This window comes from Lissotriton helveticus, chromosome 4_2, assembly GCF_964261635.1.
Source record: "Lissotriton helveticus chromosome 4_2, aLisHel1.1, whole genome shotgun sequence".
NCBI classification, from domain to species: Eukaryota; Metazoa; Chordata; class Amphibia; order Caudata; family Salamandridae; genus Lissotriton; species Lissotriton helveticus.
In genome coordinates, this window is record NC_136064.1 from 43586307 (window position 1) to 43611086 (window position 24780).

General features: G+C 48.0%; 1 protein-coding gene across 3 annotated transcripts in view; it reads right to left on the reverse strand.

Moving 5' to 3' along the window:
- LOC144752191 (heat shock factor protein 3-like) overlaps positions 1–24780 on the reverse strand; it is a 199200-nt gene that overhangs the window by 57436 nt on the left and 116984 nt on the right. For all 3 annotated transcript variants that reach the window (XM_078640135.1, XM_078640136.1, XM_078640137.1), the window contains one exon: positions 24513–24649. In XM_078640135.1, the coding sequence (XP_078496261.1) occupies positions 24513–24649 (137 nt within the window). The remainder of the gene's footprint in view (positions 1–24512; positions 24650–24780) is intronic.

The window sequence follows — 24780 nt, forward strand, 5'->3', positions numbered from 1 at the left end:
ATCCCGACCTGACACTTTATGTGGATGGTTCATGTATGAGAACTAGTACAGGAGAACTAGTCGCCGCGTATGCAGTGACTACTGACACTGAAGTTATTGAAACACACCGTATTGACACCCTGTCCGCTCAAGCAGCAGAGCTAGTCGCTCTGACACAAGCCTGTATACATGCCAAAAACCTGAAGGTTAATGTTTACACAGATTCACGTTACGCATTCGGAGTTGTACACGACTTCGGAGTGCTCTGGCAGGAGAGAGGTTTTATGACTTCTCATGGAACCAAGATTCAGCATGGTCTCCTTATTCAAGCCCTGTTAGATGCCATACATTTACCGACATCTATTGCTATCATGAAGTGCAAAGCACATACGAAAGTCACTGACATTATTTCCCAAGGTAATGATTTAGCAGACCGCACAGCCAAGCTTACAGCACAGACTCCAGACATTCCAGTTAATCAGACACATATTCCAGATCTGATTACATGCATGACAGTTAAGGACCCTACTCAAGATGTCATAGATATCCAGTCACATGCTACTCCCGATGAAATCAAGAAATGGTCTGTACAAGGAGGGGTCCAGACAGATCAAGGATGGTTAACGAAGGGTAGAGCCACATGGTTTCTCCCCGATTCTATGGTTCAAGTCATTATCAATACCGCACATAGTCCAGCACATTTAGGAGAAAAAGCTATGTTAGACAGTATCCAGAACATTTGGTTCAACAAGCATTTACGAGCTGCAGCCAAGCAGAAAGTCCGTACCTGTATGATATGTTGTCAGTTTAATCCAGGTAAAAGTGTTCCGGTGGAACAAGGTGGTTTCCAGCCCCCTGACCACCCTTTTGAGGTCCTCCAGATGGATTATATTCAAATGGAGCGATGTCGAGGTTTCAAGTATGTCCTTGTAGTTGTATGCGCCTTGTCCAGATGGACAGAAGCATATCCAGTCCCAGATTACACAGCCGCGACCACTGCCAAGCAGTTGGTTCGTGAATTCTTCCCTAGATATGGACTCCCTAGAGTCGTATATTCTGATAACGGCCAGCCCTTCTCATCCGAACTCATGAAACATGTTTCCCTTTTGTTAGGGTACCAGTGGAAGTTCCATTGTGTACGCCATCCAGAAGCAGCTGGACTAGTCGAAAGGCATAATCAGACTCTGAAAATCCGCATTGCTAAAGTCTGTAAAGACAAGGGTGTGGACTGGTTAGTAGCTTTGCCAGTCGCTCTGTTTTACATGCGTATGGTCGCACATTCTAGATCAGGTCTGTCCCCGTATGAGGTCGTTTTCGGCCGCCCCCCTAATATGTGGGGTACTCCTAGACCCCGAAGTATTACCGATGTTTCATGTAATATGCTGACAGATTACCTAGCTTCCTTGATGTCTGCCCTCAACTCATGTCGTTCACAGGTTGCCGCCGCATTTCCAGACAATACCGAGGTGGCACCGCACGAGATCGTTCCAGGCTCCCTTGTGATGATCAGAAATTTCGACAGATCAAGTCCGCTGGAACCACGTTGGAAGGAGCCACGTCAGGTCCTCTTGACCACCCGAACTGCCGTCAAGTTGGAAGGCAGGAAGGGGTGGGTCCACCTTTCTCATGTAAAACTTTTCAAAGGATCGAAACCAGTCTTCAAAAACATTTCCAAGAACATTTCCCAGGATTCGAAGGATTGCCAGAACATTGTTTTAAAGGACTGTCCCGCACAAGACATTATTACAACCCCTCCCTTGTTAGAGAAAACTCCGCAACAGGAGTATAAGTTAAAGCTCAGGTCTAATAAGTCAGCCAGTTTGATTGTATAAGTCCTCCCCTAGGTGAAACGGTTAGACTGTTTCTGACATGTATAAAATAGACCCCCATAGTGAGAGAGTCAGTCAAAGCTCAATCAAATGTATCGTTTTTCTGAGTTTCGTATTATTCATCAGCATAATGGCTTCCTGCACCAGCTATGCTTTCTATCTGTGTTTTCCAGTTCCTCATGTAAATATGTCTGCTCATGCTACAGTAGAGCACACGTTTAGTGATCTGCCTCCTCACGAATATTCATACCGCCTCGCTATGCGTAATAACACATTTATCCGTATGTTACATTATTCACACCAGACCAGCAATGCCACTAATTGTTGGGTGTGTGGTCGACTCCCCCCTTTCCAGACACCGAAGGGAGTTCTGCCACTCTTTCCTTATCCATTCTCACACAATGGTTCGTGTGGAGCATGGTCCACGTTAACGTCATCCTCAACAGATATGTCTTTTCTTAACAGTACATGTTTCCCAGACAAGCAAGGTTTCCCCCACAGAACAGGTTTAGATTTAGAAAATGAAGTATATAATTTAGGAAATTATTCGTCGAATTTCATGGTTCTGAATGTTCAGTCTGATACTACTCCAGACTCACCCGCTATTTCAGTACTACCAGTCAAAGGCGAATTATGTGTCCGTAGTTATGGTTCTGTACATATAGGTCATAGTGAATGTACTACTGTTATCCAGTATAGTGACGGTAGGAAATCTATTTTTAAAGCTTCACGTCATTCTTATTTTATTTGTGGTCAAACTGCATATGTCCGTCTGCCCCTCGATTGGGAGGGAACCTGTTACATTGCTTTCCTACTGCCACCTGTTTTTCTAGCCCCACCTGACTATCATAGGAATTCTTTCTTAGTACACACTAGACACAAGAGAAATCTCCCGATTGTCGATTATACTGAAACCGCCGCAGAGCAATTCATTGATATAGATAAAGGTGTTTTCCCTTATTTAGGTACAGTTGTAAATAGTAAGCTCATTCGTAGGTTAACAAGAACCCTTGAAGCAGTAGTAGATGAGACTGCCTCCGCTCTAGGTAACTTAACTGAAGAGCAATCCTTTATGAGAATTGTCGTTTTACAGAATCGTCTCGTCCTTGACGTCATACTGGCCGATAGGGGCGGGGCCTGTAGAATTCTCGGGTCCAGTTGTTGTATTTTCATTCCAAATAACGCGCCGTCTGTTTATTCAGCTATAACCAGACTCCATAAAATTGCCCATCTGTTACACCAAGATCCAGGCACCTGGACATGGTCCGGTTGGTTCTGGAATATAATTTCCGCATGGGGTTGGAAAGTCCTGTCCTTTTTAGGTATTACAGTAGCGATCATACTTAGCTGCTGCCTCTGTATACAATGTGGCCCTGCGATTTGCAGCATGTGTGCTACCTCTTGTATTCCCAGTCCCAAGCCCTGTTCTAAATCCCGTTCCAAGACAATTCGAGACGAGCAAATGGTACTGTATGAAATGATAGACGGTATCATGAATATTGATGTTTCCTGATGGAAACGTAGTGACAAGGAGGGAATGTGGAAAAGTAAATTTTGCCATGTTCTGTGTCCCTACGCCTCATCCATCATATGTTATGTGTGCATGATCAATATGCATATGTTATTCCCCATTTCTGATTAAAGACGCAATTACAGTTGTGTCCACCTCTAGTATGATAGTTTCCAGTCCTCGTGAATACTACGAATATCAGGCCTATGTAAGTAATGTTGCCACGTTTCTCAGTGTGCACGTTATTCAATTATAAAGTCCCCGTTTCCAGGCCTCAAAAGGGCCCGGACCACAGATTCAGCTCCTGTCTCCTGAAAGCCTCGCTAAGGAGCGATACAGCCCCCACCTGTATCCTCGACCCTTCACTTACTTCCTGCCTCGCAGTGCCCGGTGCAGCCCGGCTCTGCCTCTGAGTCTGCCAAAAGTATGTTATAGTTCCTGCTATCAGTTCAGTCCTCCTCCTCTGCATTCCTAAGCTACTGAACTGCATCAATAGTTTCCGTCATTGTCTAGCCTTCTCGTCTCCACGTTAGAGAAATACTGTATTTAATGGTCATTTAATATTCTTCACGCACTACATAATAGAATAATGCATGGTCCAGTCTTAGCATCAAGTTAGCCTCTCCCCTCATGACTTCTAGTTTATATCAACATGTTCCCTAAACATTAGATACCAGATAGGGTTTAGGTACATGTCGCTCCGACCCTCCAGACTCTAGTCTCTGCTCCTAGCACAGAGTTCGTAGCCCCCAGCTTCTCCTAGTAACACGTCATTGCTAGTTTTCGCGCACCATTAGGTTAGAGGTCCCGGCTCCTTAGGTAGCCCCCTCCAATGTTTCCGCCCATTCATGACATATTCTGTTACGTTTTGCATCACATGTCTAAGTAAACTCCCAGTTACACCTCTTATTTCTGTTATCTCTCGCGACTGCTACGCGTCACGCCTTCTACTCCACCTACTGTTACGCCTACTGCAATGTAATGCTATGTGTTTGCGCTATGTATATAAGTCAATGTTTTGTTATTAAATGTTAGCGCGCTCATCCCAGACCCAGCCCCGGCAGCTGCCGGGCCTTATTGTCCTATTCCCATGCAGGTTGTCCTGATCCTGTCCTTATGCTGTAATAAACCTGCAGAAACTCCTACTACCTCGAATCTTGACTCTTATTTATTGAGCTATCTGTTATGCTATAAGTCTAGTCAAAAATAGGGTATTATTTATTTATTTACCACACTTCAATGATAAATTCAGCATTATGATTGGTTTTCGACATCGTAGTCCGGCCTCCTGACGGCCATGTCGTCATTTTTGTTCTTCCGAGGCTATCAGCCCCTTTACCATCAAAACCGTTTTGTTCCCCTGCCTCTCCCCGTTCCCTCCCGCAGTTCCACAATCATTCCCCCCCTCCCATTTGTGCCTTCTTTAATGCCCACACTTCAGTTTAAAATGCAATAGGGCTCGCGTAAATACGAGTCCTATTGCATTTTCAGTGCTTGTTTGTTTTATGATTGGTGGCTGGATTTGCACTCTTTGTCTTACATGCGCGCAATGCCTTACATCGTACGCATGCGTGACAAAACAGTGGCGTTTTTCCAATTCACTGTGAGAGGCGGAGACAGCACAAGCAGCGAAGCGGCGGCCTGGCCGGTCGGCGCTCCTTGTTTTTATGCTTCTGATCTGCTGCTACTGGAGACTCGGCGAGTGCAGGGCCTCTGAAGACAAAGAGGACCGCTCTCCCAGCTCCAGGCTTAGGTGTCCGGCGTAGAGGAGCTATTGATGGGGTTCAAACAACAGCTGCAGCAGCAACAGCATGGAGAACCTCTAAGCATGAGAGAGGTACAGAGCCTACGCGCCCCCAGGGTTGTGCCCACCTGGCAACAGTGCATAGAGCATGCTGTGAGAGCCATGCTGCTCTGTGGCGGAGCTGTCCACCTCTTCAAGCTACCAGCATGCACCCGCCCGGAGCTGCTACCTCTTCGATTGCGTGTACAGGGGACACAGCGTCTGCACCTTCTCATTTCACCGTGGCTCCCGGGTAAATGAGAGTGCTACCCGCCAGAGAGAGCCCTCCAGCAACGCCCTTCAAAGGCTAGCACTGACTGAAAGGTAAGAGCAACCAGCTGCTTAAAGTGCAACTTGGCACATGTAGCACAGCACACGCGCAGTGTTTGAGGTTAGATGTTGAGAAAATTGACTAAATGTCTCTATATCAATCAATCAAGAGTATTTGTAAAGCGCGCTACTCACCCGCTAGGGTCTCAAGGCGCTGGGGGATGGGGGGACTGCTACTGCTCGAAAAGCCAGGTCTTGAGTTGCTTCCTGAAGGAGAGATGGTCCTGGGTGAGTCGTAGGTGGGTGGGGAGGGTGTTCCATGTCTTGGCCGCCAGGTAGTTGAAGGATCTTCCTCCGGTGGTGGTTCTGCGGATCCGTGGGACGGTGGCGAGGGCGGCCTGCGGAGCGGAGCTGGCAGGTTGGCGTGTAGAACGTGAGGCAGTTGTTGATGTATTCGGGGCCCAAGTTGTGGAGAGCCTTGTGTGCGTGGGTGAGGAGTCTGAACGTGATCCTCTTGCTGACGGGGAGCCAGTGCAGGTCCCTCAGGTGGGCGGAGATGTGGCTGTGTCGGGGGATGTCCAAGACGGGTCGTGCTGAGGCGTTCTGGATGTGCTGGAGTCTTTTCTGTAGTTTGGCGGTGGTCCCAGCGTAGAGGGCGTTCCCTTAGTCCAGACAGCTGCTGAATAGGGCCTGGGCGAACGTTTTCCTGGTTCCAGTGAGGTTCCAGTGGGGATCCAGCGGAAGATCTTACGGAGCATGCGGAGTGTGTTGAAGCAGGAGGAGGTAACGGCGTTAACTTGCCTGGCCATCGTGAGGGAGGAGTCAAGGATGAAGCCCAGGTTGCGTGCGTGGTCCGTGGGCTTGGGTGGGGGGCCCAGAGCAGGGGGCCACCAGGAGTCGGATGGGCCGAGGATGAGGACTTCTGTCTTGTCTGAGTTCAGTTTCAGGCGGCTGAGCTTCATCCAGTCTGCGATGTCTTTCATTCTGTCCTGGAAGGTGGCTCTGGCGGAGGAGGGGTCGTAGGTGAGGGAGAGGATCAGTTGGGTATCGTCGGCGTAGGAGATGATGTTGAGGTTGTGCTTGCGTGCGATGGCTGCGAGGGGGCTCATGTAGACGTTGAAGAGGGTGGGGCTGAGCGAGGAGCCTTGAGGTACACCGCAGATGATCTTGGTGGCTTCTGCGAGGAAGGGCGGGAGACGGACTCTTTGGGTTCTGTCGGAGAGGAAGGAGGTGATCCATTCCAGGGCCTTTCCTTGGATCCCGGCGTGGCGAGGCGGGTTGTCAGGGTGCGATGGCAGACCGTGTCGAACGCAGCCGAAAGGTCGAGCAGGATGAGGGTGGCAGTTTCTCCGTTGTCCAGCAGGTCGCGGATGTCGTCGGTGGCCGCGATGAGGGCGGTCTCGGTGCTGTGGTTTGCTCGGAATCCGGACTGCGATGGGTCGAGGGAGCCGTTCGTCTCCAGGAAGTCTGTCAGCTGTATGTTAACAAGCAATTGTTTTCCAATGTGTTTCCACTTGTTGGTCTTCCAGGCTGTTTACGCATATCTCCAGTCACTCCTCCCCTATACTTTCCACCCCTCCTTGTTTCTCCCACAGCTCCCTTCCTCATCTTCGCATGCGTCCTCCCTCTTGCATTCCTCTAGGTAGCCCCCGCCCTCCTTCCTGGTGTACTCAGTACAAACACCCAAAAAGGCACAAAACAGATGGGACTGGAAAGCGCAATTGCAAGATGAAAGTTACCTTTCAGGGAGGGAAGCGTCGGGAGCTATACTCGGGTGGATGAGTGAACATGGAAAAAAAGGATTCCGAACAACAGTGAGTCTGGCAAGACTTAGTAAGAAATGTCGAGTGCTTCGCCCACACCTCAAGAGCGCGCTTATGCAGTTAATTTTTAGACCAATAAGATATAATAGGAAAAAAAACTACACGTCCCAGAATGCAAAACGCTTATTTATTAACAGGTGAAATGCCTCAACAAAGGCCTCAACGCTCTTTATTAATGAGGATATTCTGGTCAGCCTCGCCTGTCTCCTTGTGCTTACTTCAAAGCACTAACCATTAGCATGGTTCTTTTGTTCTGCAAGCAGGGACGTGGCTTAAGGGGGGGAGGGATGTTACACCTTCCTGATAAATTTATTATTTAATAAATAGTTGGGTCCAGGAGCTTTCAGTCGGGTATGGTAAGGTGCAATTCAGATTTCATCTGGGATTTAAGTACCCCTCACAATCCGCACTCCAGTCCTTTCCCCTTCCACTGGGCATTAAGCCCTTCTCATGCAATAATTAACATGATATGCCAAATCTGAAGCTCAACCCCCTTCGACCCCCAGTCCTACTGACCAAGCTCCACCCCTGTTTGAAAGGTTCTTATACACTCGTAAAACACGGTGACGAGAGAGGCATGCCCTCTGTTAGCCAGTGCTTTGTAAAACAATGTAATTTTTATTACAACAAAATGGGATTTGCTGGTATTTCGTGACCTTTTTTCATGCAAGGGGATTACAAAAAAGAAAACACGAGATACCGCCAGGAGTCTGGTTCAAGCTGAAAATAATTGGCGAGACACTTTCTGTTAAAACTAGTTTTCCGTGAGCAAAAAAGTAAACACAATGAGAAGAAATGTTTTGAATTTCCCATTAAAATTTCCACACCGGAAATTAGACTGTGCACTGGTTGGCGGTACATGTGCACTATTTTATGTCACTGGGTGAGTCTGCCTGGCACTTCACAAGTACTATTTTTGGGTTACTGGGTTTCTCCATGGTTGGCACTGGACATGCACTAATATGGGTTACCGTTTCCTCCATAGTTGGCCCTACACATGTACTATTTTGGGTTACTGAGTGACTCCATGGCTAGCACTGCACACATGAACTATTTTGGGTTACTGGATAACTCCTTAGTTGGCACTGCACTATTTTGGGCTACTGGATGACTCTGTTGTTGGCACTGCACTTGCACTATTTTGTTACTGATGACACCATATCTGGCACTGCACTATTTTGGGCTACTAGATGACTGTTCGCTCTGCATGTGCACTACCGGGCTACCTTATAAGACATATTCCTCGAGCCTCTGGTAGGGGGGGTGGAGTAGGTTACATCTTTAGAGACTCAATCTCCCTTTCGCAGTTGGTGGTGAAAGAAGTGCTGGGGTTCGAGCTCATGGGCTTCTCTATTACGGCCCAGGGCGGTACTCTGATAGCCGGTCTGTTATGCTACAGGCCACCCTCTTTGACCACAACGGCTCTTCAGTCACTGGTTGATCTGATCTATGACCTCTCAAACTCCCATGCTAAATTTTTGGTATTGGGTGATTTTAATCTCTGGCCCTCCGGCCCTCAAGATCTAGTCTATAGAGAACTTTGCCAAGCGTGTAGTAATATTCAACTTGTACAGTTGGTCTCTTCACCTACTCACGCGAAGGGGCAAACTCTAGACCTGATATTTGCCGAGAAGGAGCTGGTTGTAGTGGAAGAGGTCGTGGATCAGTGCTGGACCGACCATTCACTGATTATTATGTCTATTGTTTTGCCTGCTCCGTTAAAACCAAGCAACCCGGGCGGTACTAAGCTCAATCGACAATGGTATCGCCTTCTTAGGGAGCAGACTCGACCCACTTTACTGCCCAGGCCTTTTATGGTGGAGGATAGGGCGGATAAGAGCTATGCCGCCCTTTGCCAGCAAATCTTGACATCATTGGACGAGTTGGCCCCTCTACGAAGGGTGAGGGACAGACCTAGAGGAACCAATGCCTGGTTTACTGAAGATCTTGGACAGTACAAGCTTCGCTGTAAATAGGCGGAGCGTACCTGGAGGAGAGGGTATAAGGAGACGGATAGGGCAGCGTATAAAGCGGCCCTGCAGGAATATAAGCTTCAGCTAAGGAGCGCAAAAGCAAAGTTCCTAGAAGATACCTTGGCGAAGGCCTCTAATAAATCGCAGACCCTGTTCAAGATGGTTAACAATTTATCTAACCCGTCTTGTACAGTACTAGCCATCCCGGCTTCTCAGGAACTCTGTGATTCTCTGGCCCTCGCGTTCGTGGAGAAAATTAGGACTATTCTGAACGGACTCGCAATATCCGGACAGTCTGCTCCGTCTTTATTCCCCCCTTCGGAATTCCCCTGCTACTCGGAATCCGAATGGGTCGACAACAAGGAAGAGTCCCCCCAGCTGTCCTATTTCCCTATCCCCTCATTGGAGGAATTTTGCATCTTGGCCAACTGCGTCTCCTCAGGTTCACCGCTTGACCCAATGCTACATAAGATCTGGAAGGCCTTCCAAGATGAGTTGTTTCCCCCGCTCTATTCCATCTGTTGCCAGTTGCTGACCACAGCATCAGTCCCAGACAGCTGGAAGTTGGCAATAGTAATACCATTGCTAAAAAAGGCTACTCTGGACCCTCTATGCTCAGCCAACTATAGGCCCATTTCGCTCTTACCATTTGCGATAAAAATTATCGAGAAGTGGGTCAAGAGAGCCTTGTCCAACTTCCTGGAAACAAACTCCTGTCTGGATGCAGCCCAATTTGGCTTCAGACCGGCACATGGCACCGAGACCGCATTGGTCAGCGTGTTGGACGACCTACGAACGCGTGTCGACAGGGGAAAGTCAGCATTTTTAGTGCTGCTTGACATGTCGGCCGCGTTCGAAACGGTGGACCATGAGGTTCTATTGGGTCGCCTTCGGAGCGTGGGAATAACTGGTCTGGCTTTAAGTTGGTTAACATCTTATCTCTGCAACAGACAGCAAGCTGTGGCGTTACCATCTTTTCGATCAGTCACACGACAGGTGAACCAAGGTGTCCCCCAAGTAGATCTGATAAAGTCATTTGGCATATCAGTCATCAATTATGCCGATGACACTCAATTGATTTTTTCATTTGAGGGTACTGAGATAGTTTCGAGGGACACCTTTCACCGCTGTATGTCGGCTACAGCAGAGTGGCTGCGAGCCAACTCACTTCAATTTAATGGGTCAAAAACGGAGGTACTCCACTGCTCCCTAGACCGATTCCCCCGCGCGCTACCGGATGACTTTTGGCCAACTTCCATTCCGGGCTCGGTGGAGGCCGCAGAATCGGCTCGTAACTTGCGAGTTCTGTTTGAACCTAACTTACAGCTTGACGCCTCTGTAAATAAGACTGCAGCGACCTGTATGGGCTTGCTTCGTGCCCTACGTAAGATCCTGCCACTACTTCCCCGGGAAGCCAGAGCAGAGGTAGTGCGTAGTTCTATTCTCAGTAGGTTAGACTACTGTAACGCACTACTTCTGGGAGCCCCGAAGATCTTGATCCTAAAGTTGCAGAGGATTCAAAATATGGCGGCCAAATTGGCTCTATCTCGTCCTCGCTCTGCTTCTTCATCTACAGCATTGGCTGATCTTCACTGGTTACCGGTCCAGCAGAGGATTGCCTTTAAGGCTTTATGCCTTGTCTTTAGGGCTCTGCACGGACTAGGACCGATACCACTTCAAAATCTCTTTTCTTGGTATCAAGCTGCCAGACTTCTGAGATCCTCCTCGGCGTTGCTGGTGAAGATTCCCAGGATTAACAGAGTGAGGATGGGCGGCCGTGCTTTTAGTTTCACGGCCGCCACGCTATGGAACACCTTACCTCTGACGTTGAGGAGTAGACAAGATCTGTCCTCTTTCAAAAGGGATCTCAAGACCCACCTGTTTCCAAGAGCAATGTAGTGCACCCCACCTGATGGTTAGATATTGTCTCAGCGCCAGGATACCCTTTGGGTGACAGTTGCGCTTAATAAGCATTAAATACATACATACATACTATTTCGCGTTACTGATGACTCCTTAGTTGGCACAGCACATGTACTATTTTGGGTTACTGGGTGACTCAATGGCTGGCAGTGCACATGCACTAATTTGGGTTGGTTGACACTGCAGTGCACTAATATGCGTTACTGTGTGAGTCCATAGTTGGAAAAGAACGTGCACTATTTTGTGTTACTAATGACTAGTTGGTTGGCACTGCACTATTTCCGGTTACTGGGTGACTATGTGGCTGGCACTGCACATGCACTAATATGGGTTACTGTGTGACTCCTTAGTTGGCACTGCACTATTTTGGGTTACTGGATGACTGTTGTTGGCACTGCACTATTGTGTGTTACTGCTGACTCCATAGTTGGCGCTGCACACGCACGATTTCCTGTTATTGGGTGACCCCATGTTACCAAGGAAGTAACACTCAAGCCCTGGCTTTCCTTTAGATATCTGTATTCTCATTTGCCGTAAGTTCAATTTGATCTACTGAAGTGAACCAGGACTCCATCACCCAGAACGCACTGGTTGTTAGACTAAACCCCAGGAGTGGCACACTACACTCTTCATGACATTTAGTTGTGGGGTAATTTTAGCAAGCAGTGGAAGATTAAAGGTGGGACAGGCATAGGCGTGACCAGATCATGCCTCTGCTTCATTTGTTTGACGCCTCGTCAGGAGTAGTAAATGCTATATAAATACAATTTAAAGCAGATGTTTAATCGGGGTGACAAGTTCACCCTAAACTATGTCAGTGAAGTTTGTGATCACCACTAGAAAGAGACCTCCTGAGGAAATATGCACTATGCGAATAACGACAGACTATCTGTTGCAAAGGGTTGCATCACAGAATTTGTGCATCACGGGGAAGAGTCAACAGCACGGCCTGCGTTCCTGGCAGATATTTGTAAAGCATGGAATGGCCTGGGAGCATAGAGCTACTTCTTTTCATTTCACCACTGGTTGCTTTAATTTTAGGTATGAGGTTAACTAAGACCTTTTGATCACTGACATGGGGGGGTGGGGGTAGAGAGGGTGGGGGTGGGGGGAAGATAGGGCACTGATATGTGGGGTGTAGTACTTGAAATATTGAACTGTAATATGCAATTTGGGAGCCCGCAGTCATTTGTTTGTTGATGTGAAAAATCAATAACATTTTGTTAAAAAAAAAAAAAAAAAAACTAAGACCTTTTGATTTTACTAAAATATGCATAATATACATACATAAAGGTCGTTTTTTCACAGGATTTCAGATCGAGTCTGTCCAATTTAAACTGTTTTGGTTTAGGTTTTCCTCTTTTTACTTTCCCTTTTGTTTCTTTCTTCCTGAATTGCTTTCTTCCCTTTTTGCCTTCTTTCATTCTTGTTATATTACATCTTTCTCTCACTCTTTTTTCTTTTTTCTTCCCCTTTTCTCTATTTTTTCCTTCTTATGCTTTCTTTTTTTCCTTCATTCTCTTTCCTTCTTCTATTGCCTTATGTTCTTTCATTCTTTCTCCCTCCCCTTTCCTCATTTCCTTCACTCTTTCCTACGCTTTTCTCTTTCCTTCTCTTTTTTCATCTCTCATTCTTTTTCGTTCCTCGTTCTTTTTCTCTATCCATCCTTTCATTCACTCTTTCCTTCTTTCTTTTGTATTGCTTTATTTCTTATTACTTCTCCTTTTCCTTCCTGCGCTTTTTCCTTCTCTTTTTTTTTATTTCTTCCCTTCTTTCTTTCCTGCCTTCTTTATTTCTTTAAGGCAAAAGGTTTGCAGGCAATGCCTTTTTTACATCTGCCTGTACAGAGGAAGGCGTTTTGAAGCCCATATTAGCGCTTGTTTATTAGGTCGAGACCGGCGTAGGCTGTGCTTGCGCAGTCTCGCAGGGAGAGATCTTATGTTGAGTGTGGGGGCTTGAACCTGCCCCTCTTCTCCATTGGCTGGCTTCCTAAACGGAGGCCAGCCATTGGAGGAGAGAGGCGTCACTACGTTCAAGCCCCGTCTTTTTGGGATTCAGGGGGCGGGGGGGGGGGGTGTTTTTTACTTTCTTTCTCTTCTCTTCCCATTGGCTGGAATTTTACCTTCCAGCCAAAGGGAAGAGGACAGAACAAAAAACACGCCCCTCAATCCCAAAATGACCGTGCGTTTCTCCGAGGCATTCTTGCTTCGCCTAGGAGAAACGTGGTGGTGTCATGGTGGAGCTCGCTTGAGGAGTCTTCTGAAGGACCATCACCAACTCCTGCTGACACATCCAGCAAGTAATCACTTTCCAAGGAGCAGCAAGATAAAGTGATCCACTCCTTGTGGCAGGCATTGTTGCGCTCCGGGACATCCCCGTACAATAATCAACCTCTGGGCCCAGGGAGCGTGTGGCGCTGCGGCCTGAGACGGCTGGAGACCCTTCTCACAACGCAGTAGAGGGTCTGGCCTGTTGGAGCTGAATTTTGGGCCTATCGGGCCTTGCACACACAGCTGTCGGGCTCCGGAGTCCCTGCACGGACGAGACATCTTGAGGGAAAGGAGGGCCGGTGATTGCGGCTGCGAGAGCGGAGAGGGCCTGCATACCAGCCGGTGTGAGCGAGGAAGTTGCGAGGCGCCGGCAGTGGACATCGGGACTCTCTTGACTCTCCCCCAGGTAAGCGGGCTGGTGAGGCCGCGAGGTGGTGATGGGCGGTGTAGGGCGGCGACACTGCAGCTGCGAAGGCCATGCTTTGGATCTGACCGGGCCCTGGGTGTGGAGGCCAGATCCCTGCCCCTCGCTGGGCCCGGTGAGGGGCATTGCGTTGGGGCCAGCAGTGCCTCTGTGGCGGTGGCGGAGCCCCCGCATCACTCGCTCCACACCTGCGGCGGGCCAGCAATGGAAGCCACATCAGGAAGGTAAAAATAGGCTGCGACTGGTGGTCGGCGGAGTTGCTGGGACATACCTGGGAAGGCCTCTACGAGGACCTGTGTTCTACTGCAGCTGACTTGTCTTTCATGCTTTGGGGGCGAAGACGGGCCTGCCGATTGTCTGCTTGGGTCTGCTGTGACCCCTCTTCCGCCGGAGTGGAGTCCTCGTGTGGGCCGGGAGGCTCGTCCTCTGCTCTGGGCCCCCTCTCCTCCCGTTGATTTCGCCCAGGTGGATTGGGCCTGGGTCGCACACCACTGCGGGGAGGGGGGGGGCCTACTGTGTGTGGTAAAGTCTCCGTTTTCATGCATCTCCTTTTTTACCTTTCACTGTCTGTTCACTTCTATGTATCTGCAGTTAACTTGATTAATATGTTAATAATATAATAAAAACGAATAATAGCATTACATTTTTGCTCTAGAACATTCCACGGTGTCAGCGTCTTTGCAGCTGTGTGAGTGTGTAATGGATGTTACTGTTACCTAATTCAAGGCCCCTCTTGTTATACGTATTATCGTTATTAATGGTATCTCAGACGCTTCAACAATATGCATTACAAAGCTCCACTAAACTATATGCAGGGAAGGACGAAGCCTAACGGCTAGGGCGGCCGATTTCTAATCTGGGGAACCAGGTTCGAGTCTCAGCAATGACGCTCAACATCCTGTGATTCTGGTCAAATCACCTAAGCCTAACAAAAACGAATGTGTCCTTGTGTAACGCAACTGGTGCTCATCTAAAGCGCTTGATGCCTTCGGGTCAAGTTTGTGCTATATATAACTCTGAAAGAATATTTTTTAAAGCAAAATGGTTCTTTAGTTTGTTCTTTTATTTATTTAGCAGCCTCCTAAGAATTAAAGTCAGAGGACATAGCTATAAAGATCCCAAAGCTCTCCGAGCTCCCTGCATCCGCCGGCCGCTCATGGCAGCCTTCCCACTTGCCCCAAAACAAAAGGCACATTTGCACGGTGGCAGGCGTCACAAAGAAAACCCCCTCAGTGACCCAGGACATGAAAGGCAGAGAAAAGCAGCAAGAATTCACTGGATGCCAGTCCTGCTGTGAGCATTCCAGGGCATTTCTTGGTGGACTGGGCAGTCATTCTCCAGTGTGTTGGCTGGTGAAATATATCCATTTGCCAAGTGCGATTAGGTGCCAGTGGCCGGGATGGCGAGCATTAGTTACCCTTTGGAAACAAAATGACGTGCGGATAGCTGCAGGACCAATTCAACAGGCTATTTACGGGCTACCCTTAACATACGCACAGTTGCATGACCTGCAGCTGTACACATTTCTTAGGAGTTCATTACGTAAACGTTTATGAAAATATATGGTTAGTCCTAAAATTGCCAACAACTCCCCAGCAGTGGTACAGCAAGGATGCTGTGAACCCAAAAGCAAGAAAGGAAACTGGGTACACTGGTTGGGAAGTAAAAGCCATTATTAGGGTGCAGTGGGGCCCTAGCTTCCTGTCACACTGGCCCTCCTGAACCTATTATACTAGCCACCATGACCTGAAGTCTCAAATATAGACCACTAGTGGCTCTGTGTGTGTGTGGCTTTGTGTGTGTGTGTGGCTCTGTGTGTGTGTGTGTGTGTGGCTCTGGGTGTGTGTGTGGGGCGCTCTGTGTGTGTGTGTGTGTGTGTGGCGCTCTGTGTGTGTGTGGCTCTATGTGTGTGTGTGGCTCTAAGTGTGTGTGTGGCTCTGTGTGTGTGGCTCTGTATATGTGTGTGTGTGGCTCTGTATGTGTGTGTGTGGCTCTGTGTGTGTGTGTGGTGTCTGTCTGTGTGTGTGTGTGTGTGTGTGTGGGGCTCTGTGTGTGTGTGTGTGTGTCTGTGTGTTTGCGTGTGGCATTTGCGAGAGATTAAGCTATTGGCAATGTAAATGACAATGCCATTTATTTATCTGTTTTTAATACCAACACAAATAAAAAAGTTGTCATTTACAATGACAATAGCTCTAACTTTTGCAAAGGCGAGACCGTTGCATTGTAAATGCTTGTTTAATTATTTAGCCGCTGCCGCGCAATTTGCTTTTACTGCGCTCGCTTTCTTTCAGCTTTGCCAATGACAACAGCTTTTTTTTCTAGCCAGCTACAGTGCCCGCTGCATGTACAGAGGAAGGCGTTTTGAAGCCTGTATCCGTGCTTGTTTATTTAAAGTAAATATCGGTTTTCACTCCACTGAAGGTGCATGTTTAAAATCCACTTACCGGAGGGAGGAGCCAAGCTCGCGTCCGAGATGGCCGCGTTTTAGCTCGGGTCCGTTCACTCTCCTGTCTGCAACAAATATCCTGTACTTTATCCTGCCCCGGGAAGTATTCCACGATGTGCAGTGGAACGACGATAACTCACAGGCACTTACCGTTTGCTCCGGTGATTCCTGGGTGTCACGGATCCTGAGTTACACCCCTGTCTGCTTCGGGGCCTCCGGAGCGGCCGGGCCTGGCACTCCTTGGCGGCGCCCGGGCTGGACGGGGCGCGGTGGTCGGCCCTTGGTGGTGGTGTGGAGTCGGTCGGAGGGGCCGATGTGCTAATAGACCGATTGCGGCCTCCCGGGCCTGGTCCGGCGGTCCTGCGGCCTGGTGTTGGGGAGCTGACTTCCATGGATGGGGTTAACCGTACATCTGGCTCGTCTCCCCTTTGTTCTCCGGCCCGGCCATTTTGAGTTCCTCCGCCCGGACTCGGAGAACGGTGCCGGCGGCGTGTGGGGTGCCGGCGCATCGCCTTCTTCTGGTGGCTCCCCTTCCTGCCCTGGTGGCACCTCCGCTGGTGGTTGCCGGTATCCTGTTTTGCCCCGCTGATATCCGGGCGGGGGTCGGTGTTCGCAGCGGCCCCGCCGGGCTTCTAAGATGGCGGCCGGCCCCGTGACTCTCGGCCTTGCGGAGACCGGCGATGCGGGTCCGCCGCACGGCACGTTTGCTGAATACTGTAAAGGTGAGCCTACGCTTGGCGACATCCTCGCCGCCCTGCGCTCCTGGGGGGCACCCATGACCGCACCGACCGCTATCCTGGAGAGGGGTCCCTTTGTTGGGCCTGCCGGACCCCCCTCGGTTTGTGCGGCTTCATCTCTGTTGTGTGCTGCTGGAACTTTCCTTGGGGTCGTGGACCTGGAGGCTGCTGTTGGTGTGGATGTACGGGGGTCAGTTGCCCCTCTTCGTCCTGTGCCTCCTTCTACTCCGGAGGTTCCCCGGCTGGATCCCGTCTGGACCGACCTCGATGGGTCTCTTTTTCCTCTTTTACCTCACATGGCCGAACAAAGATCCTGTGACGGCGCCGCTGGACCGGCTTTCTTCGTATTCTCATCGGAACTTTGCCTGCTTTGCCTGAAGTGGTTACTGTACTTTCTGGATCATCCGGGTCGCGATCGCTATAACTTGAGTGTGTTTTTGATTCGACTCCCTGTTATTCACCTCCGGTTCCATGTGATCTGGTTCCTGGTGCGTTGGACGACTACAGTTTGCGAAAAACGAGGACAGGGTTGAGCTGATCTTGCCTCTGTGGACTGTTATTTTGTGGTATGGTTGGGTGATCCGTTCATAATTGTATGATTATGTTTGATACGTCTTTACGTTCCTGGAACTTATCCGTGTGTTTACTATCTTCCCGTGGGCTCTGAGTATTTTCGGGCGGGGGGTGGGAGCTGAAGGGGTTTTTATTATGTGGCTCCTCTCCCGCTGTTTTTCCCTGTTTTCCCTTCCCCCCCCCCTTTTTAATCTAAGTGATTCTTTCTTTCTTATATTTCTCTATATTTCGGGTTCTAATTAGGGCGACAGGCACGCTGCTGGGGGGTAGGCCATAGCCTTCTGCAGGGGTGCAGGGTGGGCTGTGCGGGGTGGTGGGGGGTCTGTTTATTGTATCTTTCCCCTTTCCTCTTTTTGGTTCTATGGCTCTTGTGTATCCCCTGATTTCGTGGCGCGGTGTCGACACGTAGCCCCCCGGGGTGTTTGTGCTGGCATGGCCCTTTTGGTATGTCTGCTGTCACGGTTTACTACGCATTCATTTCTCCTGTTGCCACTGGTTCCATGTGCCGAATTAGTATTGGGTGCTTTGTTAGCCGTGGGGGGCGTGCCCTGACGCTGCGCCCTCACTTTCCCCCTCCCCTTTTTTTGATGTCCTCTTCCTCCCTTTTTTTCCCTTTCCCCCCCCCCATTTTCTTTTCCTCCCTTGGGTTGTTGTAACGGAGGGCTTTTAGTTTTGTAAGCGTATTTTTCGCTGTTTTATTATTATGTGCCCTGGTAGTGGTGGGTGGGTGCTGAGCAGCGATTGTGATTGTTCTTGATGTGGGACTCACGTTCTGCCTTTGCCAAAATGTACTGTTCTTTTGGTCTTTTCCTGTATTCGAGACTTCGGCTTGCTCACGGCCCACCACGGCCCTCTGGACTTTACAGATTGTCATTATCCTGTGACACCCTTTTTTCTATTATAAAATTAACCTACTTTTATCCTGTCCGTGTTGGCGACTCAAAGACTTGTTGCCTTTGCCTTTCATATGAGCTATTGAGAAATCCTGTTGTCTCTCCTGTATTGCCTCGTATGTCTCTTTATTGTGGTGGCCGGCCCGGTGGGTTGTAGGCCCGTATCTGTGAGCGCCTTCTGTACAATAAAGGTTTTAAAAAAAAAAAAATCCACTTACCTCTTGATCCTAGAAGAAGCACCAATACCTATAGGTTTTGTGTTAAATGTTGCACGTCAGAGAGGCAGGGGCACTCAGGCATATGAGCCCTTCGAAAAAACTATAAAAACCAGCATCTAAATCTCATAGGCTGGGGTCCTTGCATGGGCAAACGCGACGAAGCTTACATGTTAAATGTCATATGTTGTAAATGTGAAAAATACCAATAAAAATGTATTTTAAAAAAAATATGTATCAGTATTTGCTCCAGTGGCTGTATGTGTATAAAAACCCCTTTAAAATAGCAGCTTTTACTACAGTGAAAGTGTGTATATAAAACACCTTTAAATATCAGTATTTACCCAGTGACTGCATGTGTTTAGTATAAACCCCTTTATAATGCCAGTTTAACTCCAGTGACTAGCTGACTCGCGTGATGGTGTAAGCAGAAGTTTTATTTGAATTTGGGATGAATACATTAAGCATGGTTTGCAGAGGAGAAAGTAGCGTTAAATGCGGGATATATATTCAGTTTGAAATCAGAGAGTATGTGCAGAAACTTAAGATCAGGAAGGTGTCAAGGTGCTGCAGGAGAGGACAATTTAAAACTCGCAAGGAAGCTGGGTGCTCGCATTCGCCATGTGTGACCTGCCCACGGGCTCGGGCGGCGAGGGACAGGCTCTCAGCGGGTGGCATTTTGACCCATCCTCATAGAGCCCCTCCACGGCTCAGCCTCCAGTTGTAGTAGGGGCATCGTAGCCACAGGAGCGCAGGGGGAGGGAGGAAGTAAGCACCGTGATTTAATGATGTGCTGGGGTCTTGAACGCCTGTTTATTCTGCAGATCGGCCCCCAAAAGTGTAAATCCAGGGTGTCAGCTTTCCCTCTATCTCTCCTCAAATCTCGAAGTTAACTTTGTGAACCCTCTATATGCGAACAGCTGTATCAGAGGGAAGCACACTTCCCTACAGCTGTGAAAATGGGCATCCGCAGAAATTTTTCCAGGGGGGGGAAACCTGGAAAATGAAGGGGCGTGGCTAATGTTAATCAATAGGGGCGGGGCTAAAATGGCAGTCAATCAGGATCAGGTCATGCTCAGGCCAAGCTGAGAAAAGAAAGTGGTGAATTCTGCATTTGAAACTGGACAACAATTAGAGCACACATAAATCCTAAAATTACCCCCCTGGCCCCTTAAAACTCATATTCCCTGATCCCTAAAATTAGCCCCCTGGCTCCCCAAAACCATTCATCTGGTGAGCAGCGCCGTGGATGTGTATTCCTTATAAATGCACAGACAGCAGGGGGAAAGGGATGGAAGTGCAGGTGACGCTTTGCCTTTGTAAAGTAATTCCTGCTGGCGTCATAGCCCAGGGTTTGCTGTCTGTGCACATGTATGGAATACACATTTATACAAGTTCACAGACAGCGAACCCTGGGCTCTGACGCCAGCAGAAATTTATATACAAAAGAAAAGCGTCACCTGCACTGGCCATCCCTTTCCCCCTGCTGTGCACACCTTCCCACTCCCACCTCATGGTCATATTCACAACACCTAAAGTGCTTAGGTGAAATCCCTGCCTTCAGGCAAGGTTATCACCTCGGTGGCACCACTCTAAAAGAAAACAAAGGGTGGGGGCAGGGAGGGTCGCGGAAACCGTGCAGAGGTGGGCTGGTTCTGGGCCTCTCAGAAGGGGACATAAAAATCACATTCTAAGATGCTTAGCCTTCAACCATGGCTCATTCTTAGCACCTGGAGGTGGCTCAGATCAAAGTAGGCGCTTTACAAGCGTAATCTGCTACACGTAAAAAATACAGAAACACAACATCCGGGAAATAGTTAACACTCTAAGGGAATTAAATATTAAGTGAAAAGGTCAAACACAAACAGGAACTAAATCGCTGACATGGGTTGCCTTTTTACATTCATTATTTAGAAATCGATCAGTGTTTATATCAGAATAAAGGGCATGACGTTCGAGCCCGATAAGGACCCTTTGCAACGTTCTCTGCGACCCGGGGGACCCGGCCCATTTAAAGCCCTGGCTGAGGGGTCACTTCAATGTGAGATGAAGATCGGCAACAAAAGGGCCCCCCACATGCAGAAGATTTCTTGAAAAATCCCTGTTCTGGAGTGTGGGCTGAGAAGGACGTTTGTGGCGGGGAAGGAGGCTCATGGTTCCTGCGCGGCTTGTAGTGTATCTTTTCCTGCTAGTGGAGGTGCGTGCTTCAGTCATGCTTCTGGGCTTCAGTCCTGTCCAGATCTGCGCATCCGAGCATTTCACATTGTAAGTGCCATGGATGCGTTGGTGAATGCTTTGCAAACACGTTCCGGTGAACTCTGTACTTTTGGTGAGTCATGTGTGAACACTGCGCCCCGAAGTGAAATCACCAGTTAATGTAGGGTGACCAACTGACATGGTTGCAAATTCAGGACGGTAAGTGTAAAAATTCAGAACAAAAGGTCAAAATTCAGGACGAAAATTCAGGACAGAAGGTCAAAATTCAGGGCAAATCTTCGGAACAAAAGGTACGTTTTACAGACACATCAGAGGAAGTTGCGCAATAGTAAAAAAGTAAGTAAATAGACAACCACTTAAGTACAAGTCAAAATAAGTTTACATTAGGTTGAGACAATCATGCACTTCACAGTTTTTTGGGATGCGCACAGCTTTGAGCAACTGTGCAGCTCTTTTTTAAGTATTTCATATGATAATAATCTATTTATATGGTTACTGCACTGGGATCGCCAGTCCGATATTTTGTTTACAACTCTTGGTCTTGAGCAAACATGTATGGTGAGATAAGTGCTCAGGAAGGTCTGCTCGGATAGTCTTTGTTACTAGCATCTCATATCTGAGTGCCATTGTGAGATGTAATGCGGCAAGCATAGGTGAACTAAAGGGAGGACTGCTGTGATGAACTCACTACAGGGAACACATTATGGGTGTTTCAGCAAGTAGAACTTAAAATGTGGAATCTGACTTTGCTTATGGGGGCTTCATAGAGAGTTGCACTAGCTGATGGAAGTCCCAAAGGTGCTTTTCCCTGCAGCTTTCTTAAAGAAGGCACTGTCAATACACTATTACATAGTTTATTTTTGACACCTTGCCTATTGTTACAAACACAATATACATCTCAAGCACAGCTTATGGCACTCTGAGGCTCTCCCTAAAACCTTAAACCTAAAACAAAGCATGCAAACATTTACAATTACTTGTGTAACATTCAAGTAGCAGTTGGGTGTCACTCAAAATGTCGTATGCATGATGTATGAATCCCACACTTAAGCACACAGCAAATACAGAATAGTAATACATAGGCAAGGGAGTAGCCAGAAAATTGAAATACCTCCCACTTTGAACTAAAGCTCTTATGGCACCAAGAAAGCAAAGTAAGTCATCACAACCCTCCCCAGAAGAGCTCTCTTGTCCAGGGATCTAGCCATTCATCCTTCCATCAAACCCCTGACATCCATCATTTCAAATGTACTTTATGTTATCTATGAATTTATTTTTTCATCCACCATTCAGTCTTTCACCATTCATTCTGTCCTTCCATCCATATCCAAACCTTTTCAACCATTTGCAAACCTATCCAACGTCTATTCTTCCATCCATCATTTCACTCATCCATCCCTCCATCCACCATTTCACCCAATCCCTCATCCATCCACCCTTTCACCAAATCCATCCTTTCACTCATCCATCCACTCTTCCACCAATCCATCCATTCACTCATCCATCCAACCATTTCCATTTTCACCCAAACCATCCTTCCACCCATCCATCCACTCCTTCATCCAACTACTTGCCCCTTCACCCATCCAGCCACCCTTTCACCCACCCATCAACCATCCACCCTTTCACCCAATCCATCCTTTCACTCATCCATCATCCATCGACCCTTTCACCCAATCCATCCTCTCGCTCATCCACCCACTCTTCCACTCATGAATTCCATTTACTCATCCATCCAACCATTTACCTTTTCACCCAAGCCACCCTTTCACCCATCCATCCACTCTTCCACCCATCCATCCATTCATTCACCCTTTCACTTTTTAATTCATCAATCCATCCATCATTTCTCTCATCTATCCACCCATTCACTCGCCCATCATCCACCCTTTCACTCATCAATCCATTCTTTTACTGATCTATCTTTCATAATTGGTGATGTGAATGGTGGGAACCCCAAGGACAGCGCACACATGTGCACACTACTGTTCTTTCACATCCCCTACTGCTCACCTTTCCAATCTCAATCCAGGTGAACAGAGCACAGAACATGAGGCGCTGCACAAAACAGTGAAGACAGCTTGTGTTGCATATCATAAAATCAAGTGCTTCAGCTGTAATGAACTTATCACACTCTGGGCCCGTACCACACCTGGTACCTTTTAGATGAGATTGGCAGTGCTTCTCAGGAACTCTGGAGCTCGACTGCGGTATTGAAATGCAGCCTTACGAGGTTGCATGACAGCAGTGGAGATCGCGCTGCCCCTCCTTTACAGTACCTTGAAAGTGAACCTAGTTGATCTCTCTCATGCCCCGAGCTCTTTCATGCCCATGCGGTACAAAAGGGGGTGGTGATGGACGGAGCATCTGAATCAATCAAACACTCACAGCCAGTCAAAAGATCTGGGTTTAATCCATCAGATGCTCCGTCCATCACCACCCCCTTTTGTACCGCTTTTGGCCGCCATAAGTGTGGCAGGGTATGCTCAGACGTGAGTCACTTGCTCACTTTGCCACTAGATTCAAGCAAGCCGGGCTGAAGATGGCTGGACTGCCAGAAACTGGTCCTCGGAAGCTTGTTTCCGGTCCAGGGAAGACATGGCTTGGCAGTTCGGGCTGGACTGTTCCCATGAGGCACAGGGTCATACTGATTTGCATATGGCCATGTCTGAACTGGGGTGGCAGAGTGGGCTAAAGAACGGTGATGGATTAAACCCAGATATTTTGACTGGGTGTGAGTGTTTGATTGATTCAGATGCTCCGTCCATCACCACCCCCTTTTGTACCGCTTTTGGCTGCCATAAGTGTGGAAGGGTATGCTCAGACGTGAGTCCCTTGCTCACTTTGCCACTGAATTCAAGCAAGCCGGGCTGAAGACGGCTGGAATGCCAGAAACCGGTGCTCGGAAGCTTGTTTCCGGTCCAGGGAAGACATGGCTTGGCAGTTCGGGCTGGACTGTTCCCATGAGGCACAGGGTCAGACTGATTTGCATATGGCCATGTCTGAACTGGGGTGGCAGACTGGGCTAAAGAACGGTGATGGATTAAACCCAGATCTTTTGACTGGGTGTGTTTGATTGATTCAGATGCTCCGTCCATCACCACCCCCTTTTGTACCGCATGCTTTAAACTACTACACACATAATTACAATTTGAACAACATAAAGGCACAACGTATCACATACAGACACTCAATAAGACATAGCTAAAATACAATACCATTAGCAAAGCAAATGGCTTTAACTTAAAGGCAAGACCTATTGCATTTCCAATGCTTGTTATTTGTGCTTGCTTCTTCTATGTGAACTCAGTTCACTGGCAATACGCTGCTGACAGGGATGAGCCGGAAGTGAAGCCCCCAACCTCAGTGAGGCTAGTTTGACAGCAGAGACAAGTGATCACCGATATGTTCCCTTGGAAGAATTGGAGTAAAAATATATACTAATCTGTACACTGCTTCAGCAATTTTCATCAAAATATTAACATATGAGGGCTCACAGAGTTGGGACATGGGTACTGGAAACGAAAAGGTCACTTTAGGAGGAGCAAGCCTAATTTTAGGAGTGCTGATGAAGCATTTCAGAAAGCAAAATACCATCAATCAAATCGGAAACTATTTATGTTGAATGAGGGATCGATCTTTCTTACTCTGTACTTGGACAAGCTTCCGAACCCTTAGCCGGAGAATGCACCAACTGAATAGGACTGCGTGTGGAGTCTGTGATGTCTTGAATTACAACTCCATCAGCTTCTCCACTGCTGTCATGGTGCACACCGAGTTCTAGCTGCAGAAAAAGTATTAAGCAAATACACAAATAGATCAGACATTTGACTAGGTTTACTACTAGTAGCACTTTCATTCCAGATTTCAAGGCTTTGTCTCAAGAAAATGAAATGAGGTTAGTACGCAAGTATT